Consider the following 24721-nt stretch of genomic DNA (forward strand, 5'->3'; position numbering starts at 1 on the left):
ATGATTGAAATCGGTGTCGGTCGGGTCCCAAAGTGTCTGATTTCACGTGAAATGACCCTTATAGTGGGGTCGTATTAGGCTCAGTCATTTCAAATTGGTGTTAAAGTTTTGTTTTCACTTCCAAGTTGAAGTTTAGGGTCTATAGAACAATTTGAGTTCGAGTGTCAAACACACAGATAACAAAATGGCCTGCGGGGGGTGCTCTAAAATATATAAACTGCTATAACTTTTGATTAGTTAAACCAAATTTAACATATGATATATGTATGGATTCAGCATGAAGAGGAGAAACCCGTGTGCTAAGTATTTAGTTACCAGATTGAAGACACACTATGTAATAAACACACTTTTAGCCCATGGACAGCTAAATCCGGGCTTTTTTAAGATAAAGGGTGGAAATGCCCTCAAAGTTGCAATGAAACATAACTTATTGTTACAAGTTATTGTAAATAAAGCCTGGGTTATCACTTAACTTGATTTTTTCAGAATATCCCTGAAGCACACAGATACTTAGGATACCTATACACAAATATGGCTGCATAAAGCCTATGTGATATTTAGCACCCAACTTGCAACTTTGAGTTTATGAATTTAGGATCATGAGTACCAGCTTTTTTTCAGTCAGGCCATAATTTTATTCACAACTTAAAAACTTTATATCTGGAAGAAAGTAAATACAATACAATAATAATAATAACAATAATAACAATAATAATAATAATAATAATAATAATAATAATAATAATAATAATAATGAATACTATGGGGAACATCATTTTTTCCTGCATTCAAAAAGCAAACAGAAGACCATAGGGCTAACATTTAACAATGCACTCTACAATAACTATGACAGAGAACAGATGCAAAAACATTCAGTGGTCAGTCTTAGAAATTGCATGTGCACTTGCACAGACGTGTGCACTTTAACTCTGCCTCCGTGCACTTGCACCGAGATCTGGCAGGTCTATTTATTCAAGTAGTACAGCTGCACTTCACCTCTAGTTGGAATACATCTTTGGAAACTGCATCTTTGGTAGTGTAGACCAAATCTGGGAACTGTTCATTTGTTAGCAGATTGGCAGGCATTTCTGGCAAATGCAGATAACTACGCTGATAACAAATGGACAGTTCCCAGATGACAGAGATGTCCTCATAACAGCAGATGATTGTGTCTACCATGTATGAAATAGTCCTATAGTATTATTTAGTATGCTTGCCAAAGGCCTCTGCTTGCCCCCAGCAAGCATACTAATTGTTCACCAACAGTTTATTTAGTATGCTTGCTGGAAAGCATACTAATTGTTCATCAAGAGTTTATTATTATTCTACATTTTTCCATTCACCTCGGCCTATGGGAATCGCCATTCATTAGTATGGCGGCTTTGAATCGTTGCAGCGTTCGAGATAGAGACACGGTTCGAGTGCCAAAACGAACGAAAAGGGCCCAGGGTGGTGTATTTTTCACTTTCATTTGTTCACCAGACTTGTCTTTCCTCAGTTTTCTCTCTGTTTTCCCCCTCATTGAAATGAATGGTAGAATGGTCAAGATGATGTCACAAACTGTGGCAGTTAGAGTGAAAGGTGACCTGTCCTGGAGTTTTTAACTAGGTATCAACTAGGTAAAGGCATAGTCAGAGAGGTCTTGGCTCTGAATACAAACTGTGTGAAGATCATAAGCCAACTCTTAAAAATGTTTCACAGAGAACAGCTTTAAAATCCCTATGATGTGACCTCATTCACTTAGAAAAAAAATGTGTGAACAGCTCAGCGCATAGGCCTGAATATGTCATTTTTTTTACTGAACCATTTGGCCTAGAAAAGTGATCTCAGCTTTGACATGAAGAGCAGGGTTGTGCCATTTGTGTGTCAGTATCATCTGACAACTTGCAAAACTTTTGGAGATATGACAGCGTAAAAATAAGGCTGCACATATTACTCAGCTATTGACTGCCAAACTGTCACCTTTAGAATCTTCATTCATACACACACACCAAGGAGGTCTACATTACTTACTGTATCATTGCGCGCGCACACACACACACACACACACACACACACACACACACACACACACACACACACACACACACACACACAGCCTTGTAGAACTTTAGACCTCTGCTGTCACCTGGGCAACCGTGGCCTAATATGCTGCTGTGGCCACTCTATACAGTAAGTGGCAGTGGCCTACTGGGTAGGGTGTTGGTCTGTCAGAGGGTTGCAGGTTCGAATCCCACCCTTACCTCTCCCTACCCACCCATTGCTGAAGGGCACCTGAAGCATATCCATACATGCACACACGCACACGCGCACACACACACACCTCTCCCTCTCCCTCTCTCTCTCTCTCTCTGTCACACACACACACACACACACACACACATCTCTCTCTCTCTCTCACACACACACACACACACACACACACACATCTCTCTCTCTCTCGCACAGTCAGACACACACAAACAGACAGACACACACACACACACTCAGACCTCTATCTCTTTCCCTCGTGTTTCTGTGTGTGTATACAACAGCTGTGTGTGTGTGTGTGTGTGTGTGCATAAGCCGCAAGCATACTACTAATAGCATTGTCTCTCCGGAAATGCAGTCTTATTATTATTATTGTTATCATTATTATTATTATTATTATTATTATTATTATTATTATTGATTTATATTATTTATTGATTTGATTTATGTGTGAACAGAATATGGCTTGATTGAAAAAAAGTTGATACTCATGATCCTAAATTCATAAACTCAAAGTTGCAAGTTGGGTGCTAAATCACATAGGCTTTATGCAGCCATATTTGTGTATAGGTATCCTAGGTTTCTTTGTGCTTCAGGGATATTCTGAACAAATCAAGTTGAATGATATCCCAGGCTTTATTTACAATAACTTGTAACAATAAATGATGTTTCATTGCAACTTGAAGGGCATTTCCACCCTTTATCTTAAAAAAAACCTGAATTTTGCTGTCCATTGGCTAAAAGTGTGTTTATTACATAGTGTGTCTTTAATCCGGTAACCAAATACTTAGCTCACCGGTTTCTCATCTTCATGCTGAATCCATACATACCTCATATGTTAAATTTGGTTGAACTAATCAAAAGTTATAGCAGTTTATATATTTTAGAGCGCCCCCCGCAGGCCATTTTGTTATCTGTGTGTTTGACACTCGAACTCAAATTGTTCTATAGACCCTAAACTTCAACTTGGAAGTGAAAACAAAACTTTAACACCAATTTGAAATGACTGAGAAAAATTGCATAGGCCTACGACCCCACTATTATACTAACCTGGGCAAAAGCCGAATGATGACTCCGTCAAACAGTCTGGTAAAAGCTAAGAGGAATCCGTCTCCATGGAGGGTAGGAGATGGTCTGAGGTAACTCTGCCATTTCAATTCTTTGGAGTTCCGAATTAAAATGTATTAACATAACTGTTACGATATAGTGTTGCAAAAGCATACAAATAACAAGACAAAACTAGACTAAACAGTGATCGAACCAAGCTAGGAGGGTTTCGCCAGACTATGTGCAGAGCCAAAATCTTTGGGTGGAAGTACATAGGATGGCATCGCCAGACTACATTTACTGTATACCTCTCATGTGCACAAATTACTGGGGAACGCCCATGTACACACGCACAAACACACACACACACACACACACACACATTAGCAATTGCTACTTGAGCACAATTTACCTGCTACTATGTCCACTGATTTGTTGGAGGGTCCACAGTATAAAATAGCTCTTTTCTTTGGTGGACTCTTCCCAGAGTTTTCTTTTTCTTTTAACAATGACTTTGAAGAAGTGCTTTGATGTTCTCTGTTCTTCTGGAAAAAGTGATAAACAATGTGGACTCCAACCACGGTCTTTCCAGTACCTATAGGTCACAAGCATACAGTATGCACGTAAACTTAGCAGAAAATATGGTCAGTTAAAATGGTTTAAAGAGTGATAGAGGCAGATATGAAATATACTAATGAAAATATGAATTTGTGTATTGTTTTGTACATAATTGCATAGGTATCATGCATTCACTTGATTCATACTTTTTTCATTTGACCAATTACCTTATTGTGCTAATAAAGTATGTAACCACACAGTGTAGTCAGGTTCGTGGTGTTTGGATTTTAACTTTCTCTGGATTTTTTTGGAGAGTTGGAAAACTATATATTTTTGGAAAGTACGTATATTGTATAAGCAATCAGAAAACCAATGTTTACATTGCACTGGTGTCTGCATGGTGGCCATCTTGGATTTTTCAAAATGGTGTCCAAAAAAACTACATTTTGAAATTTCTAAACTTCCGAGTAAGCTGCTAGACCATTGATTTTAACTGATAAACATACAGGGTTTGGACAAAATAACGGAAACACCTGTCATTTTAGTGTGGGAAGTATCATGGCTCAAGTGGACCAGCCTGTTGACCAATCTTCGTTAATTGCACACTGCACCAGTAAGGCGAAGTGTGAAGATTCAATTAGCAGGGTAAGAGCAATGTTTTGCTCAACATTTTACAATGCACACAACATTATGGGTGACATATCAGAGTTCAAAAAGGAGAGTTTCTTGGTGCGCATGTAACTGTTGCATCTTTGACCGAGTCTTTGTGATGTATCAAGAGCCACGGGATCCAAGGTAATGTCTGCATACCACCAAGAAGGATGAACCACATCCAACAGGATTAACTGTGGACGCAAGAGAAAGCTATAGCTTCACACCATGTTGTGTGGTCTGAAGTGACCAAGATCAACAAATTTTCTTTAGATGGTGTCGAGCATGTGTGGTGGTAAACAAGCAAGTTTTACAAAAAAACGTGATCCTCTCAATATTCAAGCATGGTAGAGGGACTGACATGGTTTGGGGATGAATGGATGCCGTCAACATTGGAAATCTGAATTACACCTAAAAGAAACATGCATGTCAACATGCAGTTTGACTGCTGAAGCAGATTATGATACTCTCCATATTATTGCATTTAAATCTCACACTGACCTATTTAAGCCAGGTGCAGACTCAAAATCTAAAAGTTTAATGTAAAGAAAGTTTGAAACACACACCGATGACCTCCCTTTAATCCCTTTTCATTCTAGACGATTCGAGCCAACATGGCCCCTTCTCTACCGGATTTTAGGTGTACTCACTTTTGTGGGCAGGGGCGGAGTGGCAAGACATTTCCCACCGGGACAATTTTCCACTTGGCGCCCCCCCCCCCCCAAAAAAAAGACACCAACGCGAATAACATGGTTCCCTAACCAAAAAGACAAAAAAAAACACGAAATCTGCAGTCGTACTACATGTGGACAATGGTGTTGTCAAAATATCAACCTGAAGTGGAGAATTGTAGCCTACACCTTGATGAAATACACAGCCATCATCACAGTTCAAAGCATTCACCATAGAACTATTTGAAGGTTAGGCTACATCACGCTACTGTTCCTTGAAAAATGTGCACTCCACTGTCATTTTGACAGTTTGTAGGCCTATTGAAATATCGTTTAAGGAAGACAGGATGAGCAGGGCACAAAGCTTTGAGTGTGGGGATTTCTAGAAGAGTAGGCTATAGCTTACAAAAAGTCTGTCTACATTGTGCAATAAACCCACCATGCAGCAAATTAGCCAAACCTAGGCTACTTCAAAGCACAACCATAAGTCAATAAAATTAAACGGTGTTGGCCTACCTTAAAACGCTGTCTTCGTCGCGGCAAATGTCTTTGTTTCTTGCAATTACTCCTCCACAGTTTACCCAGCACTGCTCACATCAGAATCTTGTGTGGTAATTATTTTGTTCCATTTCTTCAGACATTACATAGGCTACATCCTAAATGTGCCACATATAAATATGTATGATAATAATATTATTTCGACTATAAGGAGAGACCGGTAGTTCTAACAAATCAATGCCATCAAAACAAAACCCTGCTTCTGTGGTGTATTCCTAGTTGCAGTTCACTTCCGTATCACTTGGTGGGGTCTGTTTGTAACCCAAGTCAACAACCACAGAACAAGTATATCTAGACTGGCAGACTGTAAACTGGAACAGTCATGTGGAAATCGGAAAATAAATCATAATCATTAATATTTCCATCTTTTGGTAACCAATATAAATATCACAGGTTCTTGAAATACTGAAAACAAAACTGTGTTACTAAGATCTAGCAAACTTCCGCGATCTACGGCGTATGAAAATTAGAGTATAAAATCAGTAGAGAAGGGGTGTGGCCAATTTACTGTTTGACACCGTCATTGAGGTATTGCCGTCTGGTACACGGTTTTTTTCCTGGCGAGTCAACAACGGCTACGTACAAAGAAGTGGAAAGTGGGAAGTCAGTGCTGATAGGTAGACCTATGAAACTTTAGGGCCGGCTGAGAACACAAAACGGCTGCAATATTACATTTCACAGCCGCGGCCCAGCGGCAGAAGTCCCCTATCTCCCGACGGCCACTCCGCGCCTGTTTGTGGGCAATGTTCAAACATTAATGGCTGTATTTTGATTTTTTTCTGAGTGAACAAGAAATTTAAGCGGTTATATATGTTGTTAAAAGGTCACTAATCATTGTGTCAAAGTGACATTTCTTTAATGCTTTCCTAAGAAAAGATATACTCAAAAATGTGAGGGGTGTACTCACTATACTGTATAGTATCTACAACATCCCAGATGGAATGTGGAAAACTGGTTCAGTTTACATGTCCAGCTGTACATGTCGGCTTGTCTGTGGAAAACTCACAACTAGATTATGTCCAGTATACAGGAGCTGCGCCACATAGTGAATGTATTGATAAATGTGTCGACATGTGTTCAATTTTTGCCTTTGGGGGAATCCTTCAGCATGCATGCATTTTCTGTATGATGATCCTGAAACTGACTGCAAGACACAGTGACAAACCAAGTAATAAATTGGTGTTATTAAAGGGGCACACGGTAGGATGATGCTGTTTGTGCGGTGCCCGTGGCATGCCTGTCTCAAAATCTACACAGTAATGAAAAAAATGCTGATCAAGTAAACTCGCTGTGAGAATTCATCACGGAATGCCAGCAGTTGATACAAATCTCAATACGATATGTAAAGCGATTTTTCGTATGAAAATTGTTTCCCACGACACTCGTTCGGACCGCTCTGACTGTGGACCGTGGAAGTGGTCGCGAGAGTCATCGTTCACTTACTAATGATTCACATAACCATCGGCTGATTCGGGGCAGTGATTAATTCAACTTTTAATCCTACCTGCAGCCCCTTTAATATTGGTAATGCCCATACTAGCTGCCATTAACTGGTGTTGGTGATGGTGGTGGAGTGTAAGGGTGATGGTTTTGTTTGCTGTTTGTTCAGGTTCTAATCATGAGTGAGGAGCATTGAGGTGAACAAGAGGCATGTCAAGCCCAGGAGCACATTAGCTGGAATCTGTGTATTCAATGCCAGTCTGATGATGTCAAGAAGGGGGTTTGGTCCAGAATCCAAGATTAGACCCCTATGGACATGTACTGGAGGTAGTTCAAGAGAGGGCCACCCTGAGTGATGGGTACTATGTTAAAGTCGAAAGACGACTGCAGAACTGCACAGCTGAGACACCAGGGACAAAGAAAGCAGATAGATGGGTTGGTGACCCCTGCTTTAGAGTTTTTCCACCCTTTGCCGTTCTGACCAGTTCTGACCACCATCGTCCTTTTGGCAGAAGAACCATTATTTCTTGTCGAGTGGACTTGAAAAAGATCTTGTGGCGGGGGAGAATCTGATGCTGAGGGGCCTGGATCAGACATTTCTGTGCTTCCTCTCTTCTGGCCATGCTTCTTGGCCGTGTACTGTCCTGTAGACATGACATGTGTATGTCGTTTTTTTGCATGCTGTATTTGAACCTTTTTGGTTGCAGATTAGTGACAGGAGCGATACCAGACTACTTTCTGTGTCCTTGGTGTTTCAGCTGGGCACTTAAACATAGTCCTCATCACTCAGACGGGCCCTCTCTTGAACTACCTCCACTACATGTCCATAGGGGTCTAATCTTGGATTCTGGACCAGAATCCCGGTGCGGGGGTGGCTAAGGAACCGTGAAAGTTGCAGGGTCAAGCCTCGTTCTGCCTGACCCCATCTATGTGCCCTTGAGCAAGATACTTGTCCCCAAGTTGCTCCTGGTGGCAGGGTGGCCACTGCCACCAGTGAGTAAATGTGAGTGTGAATGGGTGAATGTGAGGCATACGACGTAAAGTGCTTCGAATGCTCAAGGGAGTGGAAAGGCGCAATATAAATGCAGTCCCTTCTTGGCTTCATCAGACTGGCATAGAATGCACAGCTTCTAATTAATGGGCTCCTGGGCTTGACCTCTTGTTCACCTCGATGCTCCTCACTCCTGCACCAGTTTTTCACATTCCAGCTGGGCTCCTTTATATGGTGGACTTGACAGACATGCATACTTGTAAATACTATAAATAAATAGTTCAAATAAATTAGTGAGGTTGCAAAATGTCTGAGAACAATAATTAGGCCTACCACCATCGGAACTACCATCATTACATTCAGTGACCCTGAAAATGTAGGTTCAGCAGTTAATAGCAATGTTCAAGCTTATTCAGAAGCTGAGAAATTACAAAATTTAGTTTTTTTCGGACACCATTTTGAAAAATCTAAGATGGCCACCATGCAGACACCTGTGCAAATGTAAACATTGATTTTCTGATTGCTTATACAATCTACTTTTCAAAAATATAGTTTTCCAAGTCTCCAAAAAAATCCAGCAAAATTACATAATGAACCTGATTAGATTAGATTAGATTAGATTAGATTAAACTTTATTCATCCCCAAGGGGAAAATCTTTTTCCAGTTTGCTCTGTAGATTAAAAAGAGAAGTAAAAATAATATAAAAATAAAAAAGTAGATAAAAAATAAATAAGGTGATCATGCAGAAAAGTCCAGGAGTTTCTCTTTGTCCTTAATGGACACATTATAGAGTTGCATGGCTCTAGGAACAAATGATTTCACCAGTCTGTCAGTCCTGAATTTCAGTGCTCTCAGCCTCCAGCTGAACACACTCTTTTGTTGGATGATTGTGTTGTAGAGTGTGTGCGCCTTATTGTCCAAGATGGTGAGCAGTTTGCTGATTAGTGGTTGTTAAGAAAATATTATGTCAATAAATCTCTCAATGTCTGAATGGTTGTTGCGTACCTGGTGGGCCTTGGATCAGTGTGAACTTTCTGTGTAGTGCCTGCTCAATGGCCTCTTTCTGACTGTTGTTTAGAGGAGGCAAGCCTAGTTTTTTACCATCAGTAGCGAGTGTTCCAGTCATTTCATCTTCAATAGCTGTTCAACCAAACACAGTGATGAGGATTTGACAACAAGAAACTGATATTAAATTAGTCACACATTGGTAAACCTACATTAATGATGTGTACGCATCAACCCACACCAACCACGCACACCACTTTTTTAAAGAATGCATTAACATTAAGAACCCAACACCTTGGGAGATGGAAATATAAATCTATCCACCCATCCATCCAGGTAATTATGCATTACAACAGACGAAGGTTGTATATGCTAACTGGTTTCAGTCTTTGGGGTAAAATTACAAACAGCAGTTCAGTACAACACCTCTTCATGTACTTACAGCTGTGGATTGATGCATGTCCAACAGCAATGTCTTGCACCAGAGAATTAGCGCGTTTCAGTTTTTCTACTGCATTTTCCCGAAGCCTGTAATCATACACATTGAACTTGTTGAGCTCCCACAAAGTCTAAATAGCTTAGATAGTTTTAAGTAAATGTATACAAATAAAAGACAATGTATTACTTACACATAAGGGATCTTTTTTGGAATAACTTCGACAGTGAATTTTGTGTTTTTCACATAGACCTGGTCTGGGGTATAGTTCATAGAGCAATGATTGATGTAAAAATCGATTTGGGTGGGAGACTGGTTTAAATCCTCCTTGGTTTCTTTTTTAGTGTCTTTCTTTTTCTTTTTGGGTCGACTGGTCACACCATGAGCTACCCAGGTGAAAGGCAGTTTATCTTGCAGTAAAAGATCCTCAAATTCCTCATGATCACTTTCTTCATTCTCTGTTTCTGCATTCTGGTCTCGAAGTCGGATACACAGGAAACAGTTGGTGACATCAAACTCTAATGCCCACTGTTTTTTCTGGGCCTGTGATATGCGAAAATACCCTCTGTGGCCATTGTGGTTCCCTGATATCCATGTTATTTGTACACCCTCTAGTATTACACTGTTGTTTTCCTCTAGGGCATTGTGAGCTGTATCCATTTCACAAAGACACCCCCATATCTCCTGGTACTCCTCACAATTTTTATATTCTGACTTTGACGGATGAAGTGCCAATTTTGAGAAACATGTTGTGGGTCTTTTTGAGTGCTCCAAACAGACCTCAAATTCTCGAGTAATGTTTATCAGGTGTACCTCAGGGGTTTGACCTGGACCCATTCCAACTTGCACTGGAAGTACCTTCCCCAGACTAAGTTCCAGAACAAAAGATTTGAAGTGGCCTTGATTTGTGTCCTCATCATTTTCTTCGTTTCTTCCATGCCCCAGATGTGACATGATGTTCTGCAGAATCTGTTTACCTTCTGCCCAATTCTGATTTTGCACAGCCATCATCATTTTTTGCCATTGTTCTACTGCGACACAGGTGCTGTATCTGCTTCCTAGAGTTTTCACTGGATTCTTTTCTGGCTTTGTGAAGGAGTACACTCTTCTTTTCCATTGTAGTGTAATAGTGTGCCGCTCCTTGTTGTATTTGGGCTGTTCCACTACTTTTAAATGTCTGTACATCACAGAAAGATCCTGTAATTGTAAGGTCAGAGGAAAAGTAATAGAGAAAGAATCACCTTTTGGGAGCAGTTTGCCAAGGACAGCCATGTGTGCCACATGTTGTTTCTTCACAAATTGAGTAAACATTTTCAACTGTAGCTGGTAGTCTGAGGCTCGATCAGAGTCATTCATTGCACATAGCTGCTCTATCTCCTTTAATGTATAACTAACATTGCAAGCTTCTCCTCCAAGGACACGGTGCAAAAGCCTTTGCAAGACTATGTCAACATATCGCCTCATGGGTGCAGAAGCCCTGCAGTAGGCATCTAGCTGCAGGTCAAAGTGGCCCATCCTAGATTCCAGTGTTGAGCATGACCGTAGCGTCACAGCTGGACTGAGCAACTCCTTGAATGCTCTCTGTAAAGGAATCAGAGTTGGGTGAATATCATCGGATGACATCAGCTGCTTTACAATAAGGTGGTTATTGCTGTCTATTGCTTCATCCAGTTTCTTTAGCACAGCGTTAAAGACCTCAAATTGCATGGGTAATGTGCCAGGATTCTGAATGTTGACATCATCTTGATCATCATCTTGATCTTGATCACTCTCATCACTGTGCTCTTCACCACTGGTATAATTCTCACTTTCACTCGCACTGTCATTGTTATTGTTCTCCAGTACTTCGCCATAATAAGGTGGATGCTCAACATCATCATCATCATCATCATCACCATCATCATCATCATCACCCCCTTCTTCCTCATCCTCACTGAGGATGATTTGAGACAGGAAAGGAGAGAGGGGAATCAAAGCCTGATATTTCCTCCTGAATTCCTTAAGATGATCCAATTCAGGAGGACGGTGACATCTCAGTGGAGTAAGAGTCTTTGTCGAATCAGAAGCAAGAAGCTGGTCAGCCACTGCACTGCCGTACATGTTCATGAGTTCCTCTACCATTCGATGTGACCTGTCTCCGTCCCGTTGTACTCGACTCACTCCTCCTGCCAGCCTTGACTCTCTGTGAGCTTCAGTGAAATTGTAAGCGACAGCCACACAGTCCTCAACAGTTGCACAATTTAAGACTCTTGCAGCCTCTTCTGGAATCATTTTCTCAGCATCTCGGTAAGAAAGTTGATGATTTGATATTATCTGGGACAGAACTAAGCTATGCTTTACTATTCTGTATGTTTGTTTATTTACAGATACCAAAAGGGATATAGCTTTGCGAGTCTGGCCTTCGCGCAAGCTTAAATAGCTCTCACGAAGGTTGTGAGGAAACATGTAGCAGGGTTCATCATCTTGCCCATAGAATGTCTCTCCCTGATTTTTGGCGAAGTCATCAACGTCACTGCCCTTCGGAACAATCGCTGCCACATCTGTTATGTGAACACCAATCTGGAAGGTGTCTCCCTGGTCGATCACACTAATGGCATCATCCAAGTCTTTGGCACTTGCAGAGTCGATGGTGAAGGTCAGACAGTCACACAGATTCTCCCTGACAGGGTCAACAAACCCATCTTGTCTTTCTCTGAAGGAGGGAGGCTGGTCTATAAGGCCATACTCAGCGTCCAGTGCTTCCTTTATTTCATCTTGAACATGTACGTCATCTGGTGATAGGACCTTTGTCACAACTCCAAGTGGATAAAAACAGGTCTTTTTCCATTTCAGAACTTGTACAAGGTATAGATCACTGGGGCTAATGTTAACATTTTCCTTCCGAAGCCATTTTCCTTCATCAGTGTATTGATGGACTTGTACAGAATTGGATGTTTTGGAGTGAATCACACGTATCCATGTTGTGGGTTTTGTGATTGGGGTCACCAAGTGAGGGCTACCCTCTACCATCTTACAAATGAAGGCGGGAAGGGAACGACCCCTCTCCATCACTCCCACCACCTTTCCAGTTCTCATTTGGTCCTCCCTGGTCAGTATCTCCACGCAGACTGTCTCCCCAGGAAAGGCCCGGCACAGATTATCTCGGCCACTGATTGCAATGTGCTCATTTGGCTCATCAAAAGGCATGGCATATCCTCGATCATGTCGCTCCACTACCAGCTTGCAGCGTTTGTATTTATTAGGATTGCTGGTCAAGAGATAATGCATCATATTGTCTTGGTCATCTTCCTCATCCGAGTCCATATTGTCACCAATGTATGGGTTCAAAATCTTTTGCCGTTATTACATCAATAGTTAGTATAGTTACTCTTAAAGATCCGAAGCATGGATAAAATTGCTTCCCACATACAGCACAGAATGCCTATTGCTTCATATCAACAAAATATAAGTTAATGTTGTGATGTGTAATGATGTGTTTTTTAAGTAAGACACCAAATTCTGTCACTCCAAAGTTTTTTTTCCTCCAGTAGTAGGCTCTATGCACCCCAATAAAACCTGAAACACACAAACACCACATATTCATATAAATTAAATTATATTATATTATGTATGTTTACTGAATATTTATATGCATGTGCACAAGTATACATATAAAATACACAAAAGGGGATAGTAGTGGGGCAACCTTCTGGCAGTTTGCTGAACAATGTTGCTGGCAGCAGACAACCACGTTAGACACAAGAGATTGGGGGCATACGTGTGGGGGTAGGGAGGAGAATGACAATTACAATTACATTACACTACTGGGCCACAGGATCACCTTCACATCATTTCAATTCTTACTGTATGCTGTGTGTCAGTTGTCGAGAGCTGTGAGGAACTTTTTAATGCTCCACAACCAAACCACTTCAAAGTACGTCAACCATAAAAGAGTGGAACATCTCCACCATGTTTAAAGGAATGTTGAACATTTTACGTTGCATATGGCAAGAGCATTAGTATCAGACCTCCCCACATTCAGGGTCCCACTACTTGAATTATGCTTTTTGATTGAATGGAATGGATTCATTTGGCAACAAGAGTTGCCCAAACTACTGTCCCTCATGCGTGTGCGTGTGACAGACAAGGCCTTTAGGTGGAAACCTCATGAGGGCATATCCAAGAACTCTCCCAAATAAACCTTGAAATATTTCTGAGTCATTCCTTGTGAAATCAGACACACTTGGCAAGGTGAGTTAGTCATATGAGAGTTAAGCAATAAGCCACGAGAGGCCGTGGGTTACGCTCGATTGATAACGGCCAAGGGTGGAGCACGACGCGAAGTGGAGTGCCATAAACGTCCCCTTACCCATTATCAATAGAGCGTAACCAACAGACTCAAGGCCTATTGCTTATCTAACACTGTTACACTTAATCGCTGACCAAATTTCTTTTAAAAACGCTTTAATGACAATTTCATCCGCGACGAGTTGACAAGTTGAGGAAGTGATTGTGGTTACCTCGGCAACATTACTCGGCGTGCGTGCGTGCGTCAGGCTGCCAGAAAACACACTTCGCTACAAAAACTCAGCAAGGGGTGATAAACACAGCTGGAATGAAATGTCTTTGCAATCACGCTGATACCCCAACCACAGACGGTGCTGTGCAAAGATGTCTTCTTGCAGACTCCCTGCCCCAACTGCAACATAATTCTCATTACCGACGTAGATACGCTGGGTCTAACTTGGACGCCCATAGAATCTTCATGTGAAAGGTGTAGGTTTACGCTCGATTGACCACTGCTATTAGCCAATCAGAATAGAGAACCGGACCGCACAGTGTTAGATAACCACATAACCGATTTTAGATGATTCCAATTCAAATATTAAATGAGCTAAAGACTACAAAAATCATTGGGGCTGGGGGACACTACTGTATATAATGTTTCCTTTTCTCTCTCTTTTCCATGCATGTTACAAATACATGTTTTTCATGCTGATTCAAAACACTATGATCATTCAAAAGTATAGCATAGCACCTTAAAATGAAATGAAGCCTGTCAATTAATCATTGATTATAATATTGAAATTTGAATATTAAGTATGGGTTACATGTGTATTACAATTCATCATTTTCCCTTGTTACAGCACAAATAGACCAAGTGCGACATGAGCGAGGCGAGTGACGGAAGTAATTGACTTTGTATTGAGTCGCGCGACAAAAGCGATTCTAGAGACTAGAAGCGATTCGCACGTCGAGAGCGACAGTTTGAAGTTGAAATCCTGGATATATTTTATGACACGGTTCGGCGACCAGCCGCGACAGCCAATGACTGTATAGAGGTCAGTGACCACAGCCAATGGGAATGTTTGAATGCTTTGCCTTCTGCTTGTAACGGACATACGCTAGTCCAGGGGTGTCAAACGTACGGCCCGTTGGCCGCATCCGGCCCGCCAGAGGGTTCCATCCGGCCCAGATGTTTAAAAAAAAAAATTTGGGGTTTTTTTTCCAATGAAATAACCGAAATGCGCAATTACGCCCCTCGGGGCAAAATCGATACCTGCATGACATTAACCCAATGGTCCCTCTGTTATACTGTATATATGTACAAACCCCAACTCCGATGAAGTTGGGACGTTTGGTAAACAGTGAATAAAATCAAAATGCTATCATTTTCAAAACATTCAATCTATTCATTAGATGGAGAATAGTGAAAAGACAACATATTAAGTGTTAAAACTGAGAAAAAATATTGTTTTGGGGGACATATGTACTCATTTCTAATTTGACAAATCCAACACGTCTCAAAAGAGTTGGGACGGGGACAATAAATGGCAGCAAATGTCGAGGAAGACTAAAAACAAAACAAAAGACAACACTTAACAGTTAAATACATTAACCGATGGGATGATTTTATATAAAAAACAGTGTTAATTCCTATCTTGGACATGATTTCACCAGCTTAAATGGTGGGTGTATTCCTTGTCATGTTTTGCAATGTTTTCCTTTCTTTAGTGCTTACAGTGTGACAGGTCTTGACCAAAAACCCACCATTTTATCACCTGCTGGTCCTTATGATGGAGCCAAACTGTTAAAACATAGAGAATGCAATTTGACCTTACTATGTGGCAGTAATCGAAGATCTCCCTTCAAAATATAATGCATGAGTGGCTTTTCATGCTGTTTAAAACCCATTTATACCATTCAGCACTGTATTTAACTCTACAGATGAGTGAGAACATCTTAACCAATACACTACTGCACCCGCATGCCATCATGGAGGCTGACTTTTGAAGCTAGCACTAACACAAGTTGGATGGTCCATTTTACTGTAGCACAGGATGTGCAATGCTCTATTATTGTCAAAAACAATGGACTTCTACAACTTCTGCTGACTTCTGTAAGCAAAGGACAGTTTCCCATGTCTTCTGGGTCTATTTCAAGTGAGCTCAGGTGCTTAGGAGAATGTTACACCCCTGTATCATTTTCATGCATTAAGCATTCTTAATATGGTCAATTTTCAATAGCTCTAATTCCTGGAGTGCTAGAGTGAGACTACAGCCAATATATATTTCATGATGTCATGAACCTATACAATGATTTTATTAACAAAAATATGTCTTATATACACTCAATCGTGGTAAATCAAAGGGAATTCAAAAATGTATGTAATAACTATGGTAATTATTCCAGTGGCGTAGCTAGAAAAGAAAATCTAGGTGTTCCCAAGAAAATACAGGTGTTCCTTATTTATTTTATTTTTTCCAACTCAGAGTAAACACAGCACGTTTGCACGGATGGGCCTACTATCACGGTGTCATACTATTACGCATACTATTACGCATGAATCATGACTGGCAAACCCAACCTAACTTATTTGTTGCTATATTTGCGCTGCAACTGAATTCAAAGGGATGCATATTGGCTTTAAATATACGTCAATTATCTCATCAGAGTCCATTCCTCGGCGAGCTCCTTTTCAAACATTGACTGGAAGTGTTGCCAACCTGTTAATTCTTGAAAACACTTGCTGTAACGGTGGCTCTGGTGTATAGGGCTACAAAATAGTATTAAGGAAATGTTGAAACTAGCAAACAGAAAACCAATCCACCAGTTAGGCTGCGTTTGAAACGTTATTTAGTGTTTAATTTATATCCCGAAATTGGGAAACAACAAGGACAGCCTCCAACACAGCCATTCTAGCTAGTAGCAGAAGTTTTCACAAACCCAAAAGGCCGACCGGTTTAACCAAAACAAAGGAGAAAAGAAAAGGATGGGAAGAGGGGTACAGACAGACAGGCTGGGCTGGCTGGAAGAGACGTGTGCGTGTGTGTGTGTGTGTGTGTGTGTGTGTGTGTGTGTGTGTGTGTGTGTGTGTGTGTTAGAGATGATAAAAAACCCGGAGGATCCGGTTGGAGAGCCGGGTAAAGACCTCATCCGAACAGACCGGATGGCTGTCGTGCATTGATCCGCCAAAGGCGGGTCAGACGGCATTTCATTAATATGTCAACAAAATGGCAGTTACAGCGCGAGAAATTGTGAAACCGGAATATATCCTCTTTAGTTGACTACAACAGCCATTCTCTAATCTCCCTAGTATGCTGTTCAGTCACGAACACTCACTGAGTAAAACTGAACCAACTCCCGCCTCGTCATTCATCGAGCCTGTTTGATCCGTCCAGCCTATGTTGTGGCCAATTGAGTGTTTGAGTCGCGGATCCCCGCTCCCTATGCGTGTGCTTCTGACTCTGTTGAGGTCTACATTTTAATGTTAATAGTGCTCTGCCAACGCTTTAACATCTCAGTCTGTAGGCTACTCTTAGGGAAAGTATAGTCTACAGACGTGACTCGATCACTCACTGCGTTACAGCGTAGGCTACAGTCTTTAAAGCCACTGCTGCCGTCACTCCCCTCGTCCGAGTCACTCAGCAGCGGCGCCCTCGGCGACTCGGTGAGACGAATCCTGACTGAGTTGTTGGTAGCAGCGAATCCCCTACGGATCGGATCAATCGCTTAAGTTTCGTTTTTGCCACGAGTGTGTGAGTCGCAAGGCAACTCGGCAGCGGAAGCGAGTGGTCATCTGCTGCTCGCCTCCTGACTGTCCCTGCTCAACTAGACTTCTGCTCCCAAATGTTTGACTTTTAGTCTTAAATACAAACACACACATTATTTATTGCAAAATCAGGAACATGCCGTTTCACTGCTGCCAAAGGCTGTTCGAGTTGTGGTTGCATGTTTAGTGAGGAGACCCAGGTGGGTCGGATCGCAGCATGAGTTTAGGAACTGTTACATTCATAAAGTGAGTTTTGTTGATCAAACTGTCTTACTCTTTGATTTATCAGCGTGAATTGATAAATGGAACAACAAAGGCGAGGCGCATAGCTACTTAACGGCAGAAGCGTTTTAAATAATACATTATTTTTATTTATTTTTATTTATTTTAAATAAGTGATCCGTGTGATCCGATTGATCCGTCTAATCCGGATACTCTCCTTGGAATGATCCAATCAACCCGGACGCCTCAAAGATTCGAGTTTAGCACCTCTAGTGTGTGTATGTGTGACGTGGGTAATCACGGTTAGCACGAGCAACAGTCAGCTTACCGGTTGTCCAGACAATCAGAAAGTAAAGGAAATGTCTTCACGGTACCTGACCTGTTCCGAGCGTCCCAGCGTCCCACAACTCCAAACGAAATACACAATTCACACTTGGTAGCAGTCCGAGTTGGTAGTTAGTCGGCGTGTTACTCTCTCCGCAACTAATGCTACTCCTCCACCAAGTAGAACACCGTTTACAGGCATCTCCATACTGGCATTCTTAATGCGAAATCTCCCCTGAAGATCATAATGTGATGTTGTTTAATCCATTTCGTGTTAGTTATGCTAGCGACTGGACTTCTTTATGGAGCGTTCATGCGGGGTATCAGCTGCATCAAAATCTTCAAACTTGTTTTTAAAACTACCGCGTCTGTACTGTCTGTGTCTGCGCGCGCGTTATCGTTCACACATGGTCTTCTCTATGGGATGTACTATATTTATTTTAGGAGCAACGTACGAATGAAAGGGTTGAAATCCATACTCGTCGCCTACATGTGCGGCATTTTTATCATTTCGTTTCCATAATAATTTTAGGCACATAACGCTCGCGCCCTCCGCAATTTAATATTGCACTCCAACCAACTGTATCGGGCTAAATCATTTAGCCATCCACTCACTGCTTCAGGGATGGCGAAAGCTTTCAGATCGCTCTGGCATTTAGGCACGTCTACAGAAGAGAGATCTGGGATCCCCAAGCTAACTGTATTTTGGTTCATCTATAGCTGCATCATCCTCTACTCGCGCAGACCCTTAGTGCTTCGTGCATCTTCGTTACACTTCGTGAATATACATCTGCGTGAGAATCAGGTTATCCTGTCGGATGGTATGGGTAACTGTGGGCCTGCTTTTTGAAGGGAGAACCTCTGCGATTCTGGAACCTGAAGTCTGTTGGGCCTAAAGCCGTGGCTTTTTAAAATAATTTCGATGAGAACTCTGTTTCATCGCAGCATATTTTAGAACCATCATGTTGCACCACTGACATAGCCTATTCAGTAGGCTGCCTATCGATGATGTGCGATTCTAAAGGTAGTTATTACGAAAGACTCCACTTGCCACCTTTCCGGGTGGTACTGCACTGACAGCGCCACTAGGTGCACTGCAGGCATAGGTCCACTGGTGAGTGGGGAGGCTGCATGTAAAACCTATGATTGGACTCCCGACGCTTGCGTTTACAATCGGTTGTCAAGTGACGGCAATTTATTTTAGGTGTTCCAGTTATAAAAGTAGGTGTTCCCGGAACCCTCTGGAACACCTGTAGCTACGCCACTGAATTATTCCCTTTGCATCTTTAATTCTGAGTGACTCAGCCTCTCTGTGATGATCTTATACCTGGACACCTACGTATATTGTCCGTCAGTACAATTCATTTTGAAATGTTCTTCTTTGTTGTTTTATCTTATTTGGATGTTTACTAAATTTCACTGATCCCCGTCCCAACTCTTTTGAGACGTGTTGGATTTATCAAATTAGAAATGAGTACATATGTCCCCCAAAACAATATTTTTTCTCGGTTTTAACACTTAATTTGTTGTCTTTTCACTATTCTTCATCTAATGAATAGATTGAATGTTTTGAAAATGATAGCATTTTGATTTTATTCACTGTTTACCAAACGTCCCAACTTCATCGGAGTTGGGGTTTGTAGTAAAGTGCACATCACACTTCTATTTTAAATGGTGAATTTGTACTGTAACAGGCATTTGATATAGCTCATATATTATAGACCTCATATATAGAGATAACATGTTAATACTTCTTATTCGTATTGTATTAGTATTGGTTGTAATTAAATATTAAATATAATTGGATTTGTATTGGTTCCTATTAAGCTGAAATTGGAAACGGGATGTTAGAATGCGTGAAAATGCAGGAAATGACATCTAAGAAATATAAAATTTTCTGGGGGAAACCCCCAGACCCCCACCAAAATCAACTGTCCCATATTTAATTCATTGATGGTTGGCAATGAATGAATGAAGTCAAGGAAATGTTGCATAGGATTACCAGTATTGCATTGCTTTCTACATATTCAACACACTTAAAACGTGATAGTACTGAACACTAATCCTCTGCTTTATGTTTTTTTTTCGCGATGATGTTACTAATGCAGCCAGCTTGAGGTCCACATGGGTTGTATGCGGCCCCCGGACCAAAATGAGTTTGACACCCCTGCGCTAGTCGCTTCAGTCGCTCGTATCGCTCTTGCTGCACAGAAGCGATTCTCTGTCGCTTCACTCGCGTCGCACTTGGTATATTCGTGCGGTAAGTTTGCAATAGTATTAGCATCTCCAGATTTGGTCTTTGGTGTCTGAGTCATTGCAGAGATAATGTGACAGGGTGAAGTCAGTAGTCATGGGTTGCCACCTCTGTCTGACAAAAATCCTGGACATTTCAAACTCAATCGACTTTTTTGCTTGTTAATATTTTTCCGGGACAGGCCATTAAAAACAGTAGTAAAAATTGGGACAGGTGGCAACACTGATTGCACCTTGGTACCATATAGCATACTTTAAATGAAAGGTAGTAAAATCATTGATTATATTATTCAAATACAAAATCCAAATATACAATATTAAATATAGGCTGTATATATTACAATCTATCATTTTCCCTACTTAGTTTGCAATAGTATTAGCGTCTCCAGACAATTTGGTCTTTGGTTCCAAGTGACAGGGTGAAGTCAGTATAGTGTAGCTTGGTAACATGCAGTAGCATAGCCCTCCTGAGATGAGCAGGCGGTATGTAACTCAGGAGAACTCTACCTATTTAATTTGGAATTATGTCGGAACTCACCTGTGCTCAACTCCACCTATAGCTGTGCCACAGACGATCCCCAGACATTCAGGAACAAACAATTTGGAATTAAGTCGGAACTCACCTGTGCTCAACTCTGCCTATTGCTGTGCCACAGATGATCCCCAGACATTCAGGAACAAACAATGTTGCCAAATCTCCATGGAAAAGTGTCTTGGCAACTGCCCAGCAACATTGCTCAGCAAAACCACAAATTATGTTTCCTCGCAGAGGATACTCAACACATTAAGGGGTGACACAGAGCTTTACTCTGGATCAGCTAACACTGAAACTTATAATGACATTTCATTACATTACGCTAAGCTTACATTTTTATTTGAAGCAGCTCACAGTTAGTGTATTGATTACAGTCCCTGGAGCAGTGTGGGGATAGGTGTCTTGTTCAAGGGTGCTTCGGCCAGGGTGGAAGGGATTGGTAAGGATGGCGATTGAACCTCCAACCCTATGATCTACAGTGCACTTCCCTAACCATTGTTGAACACCACAGCTAATATACATATAGGCCTACTTGTTTTATATACTGTACATTAGGGTTGCCAACCGGTCCTTGAAGTACAGAACTGTCCAGTATTTAGAGATACAAGTATGGTTCTGTGTTAAGCTGAAAGGGGACAACATGTATCTGGAAAAAAAAAATTCTGGGGGAGGACCCCTACACCCCCCATGAGAATGACATGCCCCATATTTTTTCACAGACACTAGGCAACCCTAATATTCATATACAGTACGTAGGCCTATATCATATTATACTGTATGCATATCTTATATATCAGCTACCTCAAAGAAAATGTACCCCCTTATATGTTACATGTTATGTATAACATAATCCCTCATGTAATTAGATAAACCTTTGCATGTTTTGCAACAGAATTCCACAAGTAATTAACTTTCTATACACTACAAAAACATACAGTATATATTAAATCTCATCTCATACTATCCAAGATCGGACCACTCAACAATGAAGACAAGGATTTAATTACCAATCTGTCGTCTCGATGTGCTGATGTCCCGCTGTCTGGGTATGGTGTAAGGTGAAGCTCTACAGAAGCCCTCTACCACTACTTTTAGTAAGCAAGCATCCTGAATAGTTGACTCTTTGCAGCAAACCTACATTTTCCAACAGATGCAGCTGTAGACCAACATTTCGATTTCACATCACACTCGGCTATTTGTATGCTATTGGAGGAATGTTAAGTTTCAGTTCTTCTGTACATGTGACATACACACCTGGCTAACTACCGGCTCTTTGTAATTGCCCTCCTTCCATCATTAAACTACACACGTCACTATACGCAACATTTGTACAAAGTCCAAAGGAAAGACAATAGCGAATAGAAGAACCTGAAAGGCATGCTACTACGGTTGGGCTGTTTTTTGTTTTTTTTGCTGTTCCCAACTAACCTGTTCTTCCTTGCCTGTCACATTTGCATTACGTCTTATCTGATTTGCATTGTCTTATCTGCATGTGACAGCATTTTTCTAAATCAGGGATGGGCAACTGTAGGCCTGGCGGCCATGTGGCCCACCTCCTCATTCAGTGTGGCCTGTAGATAAAACATAATAATAGTAAAAAATGTAATCGATTAAATTAACAATTAACTAAAACCATACATGGCTCTGAACTATAGTGAACAGCTCTGAGCCAAACTGCTGCAGCACAATGTTCTCTAGAGGACATTAGTGGAACTTCATTTCCATTGAGGGCTGATGAAGCAGTCAGTTCATCCACCTAGGCCTATTCTTCTTAATACCACAAGACTATTCATAAAATGTCCAAATACAGTATGTAACATATACACTTCATCCAATAACAAAATGGTTCTAAAAACCTGCCAAGACACAACTATCTTGAGTTCATTTGCATTTCGACCGTCTTCATTTAGACATCTACTGTGTCATTTAACACCGTGAGATTAGACAGGTGCCTTTGAGTAAAAAGTAGTGTCACTGCCACTAGAACTAGATGAGACCAGGGGTGGACAAATTGCTGTATATATTCTGCCTCAACGAAGCAAAAATTGTACATTAACTGTGCAAACTAATTTTATTTTTCACAGTATGAACACATGAGTCTTTGGGGTTTTGGCTGAAAAGGTTGTATGTATTTGGAGGTGCAAATTTAAACTACTAGTTTTAGTTACTAAGGACACTGCAATGAATCGATTTCAAATTATCAATTAAATATTCTGGTTAGTTGTCAGGCTACACATCAGCCTGAAACGTACTGTGTCAGACTTGAATAAATAACGTAGGCCTACTCAAAGTTACAAATCTTCACAAACATTTCATAAAACAGAAATATTACTATGACAAAATGTGTCTGTTTATGGTAGGCCAATGTCGTACAATTTATAAAAGGAAGATAATTATACATGCAATGTCAAAATATTACCAGCAGGTGGCAGCACTAGATTAAACTGCAGGTGTATACTAACAGCCACAGGAGGACACTGCAGGCCACTTTGCTTTGATGCAATTTATTATAATACACTTGAAAACACCGATCATAGTTTGATAAATATGTACATGATGAATAAGTAAGCACATGAGGCAACTTCTTCTGCTAACACTTCTTCAGACTGACAACAAAGGTTTATATGACTAATCGACAGGTGTAGTGAGTGAATTTACACAAAGTGGAATGATTGTGGGCAAATAAAAAAGAACATTCTGAGAGTGCTGTCCTTGAGTTTTTAAAAAAAAATTCATCTGCTTTATGTGGGAATCAGCTCCCAGTTAAATACCGTGAAGAAGAATCATTAGGCGATATGGGTGAGTGCGTCTTCTACACTCTAGGGAGCGAATCCTTTCAAATTCTTTGTATAAGCAGTAGATGTGGTTTTGAGTAAAACCGACTTTGACATTGACTGACTTTATGAAGCCGTAATGATATATTGTGAGTGTGTAGTGTCATCATTATGTGACATTAATAGGGGCAGCGTAAGTCCATGTTGGTGTCACATGAGATCTGCGTTGAGCCTGATGTTTGTGATGGAGGGCGTTGGGCTAAACACAGCTGTGATGTAATGTCTCTCTGCTTGTCCACCACAGCGTGAGAGAGAGAGAGGAGCAGCGACTTTATAAATACCCCTGATCAGCAGCTGCTGGGTGGGGCAGAGGGTGGCAACAGAACACTCAAAAGACACCGACCGAGTGACCTAGCGACAGGTCTCACTCTCACGAGTGGACGTGCCACATTTCTGAAGGGGATTGTCATGTGTGTGAGAAAGAGTTGGTGTGTGTGCGTGTGTGTGCGTGTGTACATCTAAGGGGTGGTTCCCTCAATCGCCTGAACGGGTGATTGTTTTTCACTGATATGCTCTTTATTTTTGTTTTTACTGAGGTTGTCCTTGGTGTCGCTGTCAGTTTGTTTGTTTATGACGAAATGCAACCTTGCAGTCAGGGTCTTATTCATTCGCCCTAACAACTAAATCATATTTGTGCTGCCACCGTCTCGCTCTCTCTCTCTCTCTCTCATCATCTCCTCATTCTGACACACACAGAGAAGCAGCTCTCTCTTCTCCAGGCTCACCAGATGTGTGGTGCAAGTGGTAAGTCTAAATCTGAGGCCTGCTGATGACCTAGTCCTCTCCCAAAGACTGGATGCTGGCATGCCTGCAGACAACATTTCAAAACCACCTTTGGCAAGCAAATACAGGCTGACATATACTCAATAGGGGCCCACTAGAGGTCGTCGACCCCGTACAGCGAGAAATTAGC

General features: G+C 41.2%; 1 protein-coding gene across 1 annotated transcript in view; it reads right to left on the reverse strand.

Annotated features, from left to right (window-relative positions):
* LOC134438685 (3'-5' exoribonuclease HELZ2-like) overlaps positions 1-22334 on the reverse strand; it is a 43278-nt gene extending 20944 nt beyond the window's left edge. Inside the window, exons 1-6 of the mRNA XM_063188301.1 lie at positions 21982-22334; positions 11543-13163; positions 9802-11452; positions 9615-9700; positions 9173-9307; positions 3710-3892 (exon numbers count right to left, since the gene is read on the reverse strand). Coding sequence (XP_063044371.1) covers positions 3710-3892; positions 9173-9307; positions 9615-9700; positions 9802-11452; positions 11543-12911 — 3424 coding nt within the window. The 5' untranslated portion in view covers positions 12912-13163; positions 21982-22334. The remainder of the gene's footprint in view (positions 1-3709; positions 3893-9172; positions 9308-9614; positions 9701-9801; positions 11453-11542; positions 13164-21981) is intronic.
* Positions 22335-24721: the final 2387 nt, after the last annotated feature.

Source organism: Engraulis encrasicolus, chromosome 22 (genome assembly GCF_034702125.1).
Source record: "Engraulis encrasicolus isolate BLACKSEA-1 chromosome 22, IST_EnEncr_1.0, whole genome shotgun sequence".
In the NCBI taxonomy this organism is placed as follows: Eukaryota; Metazoa; Chordata; class Actinopteri; order Clupeiformes; family Engraulidae; genus Engraulis; species Engraulis encrasicolus.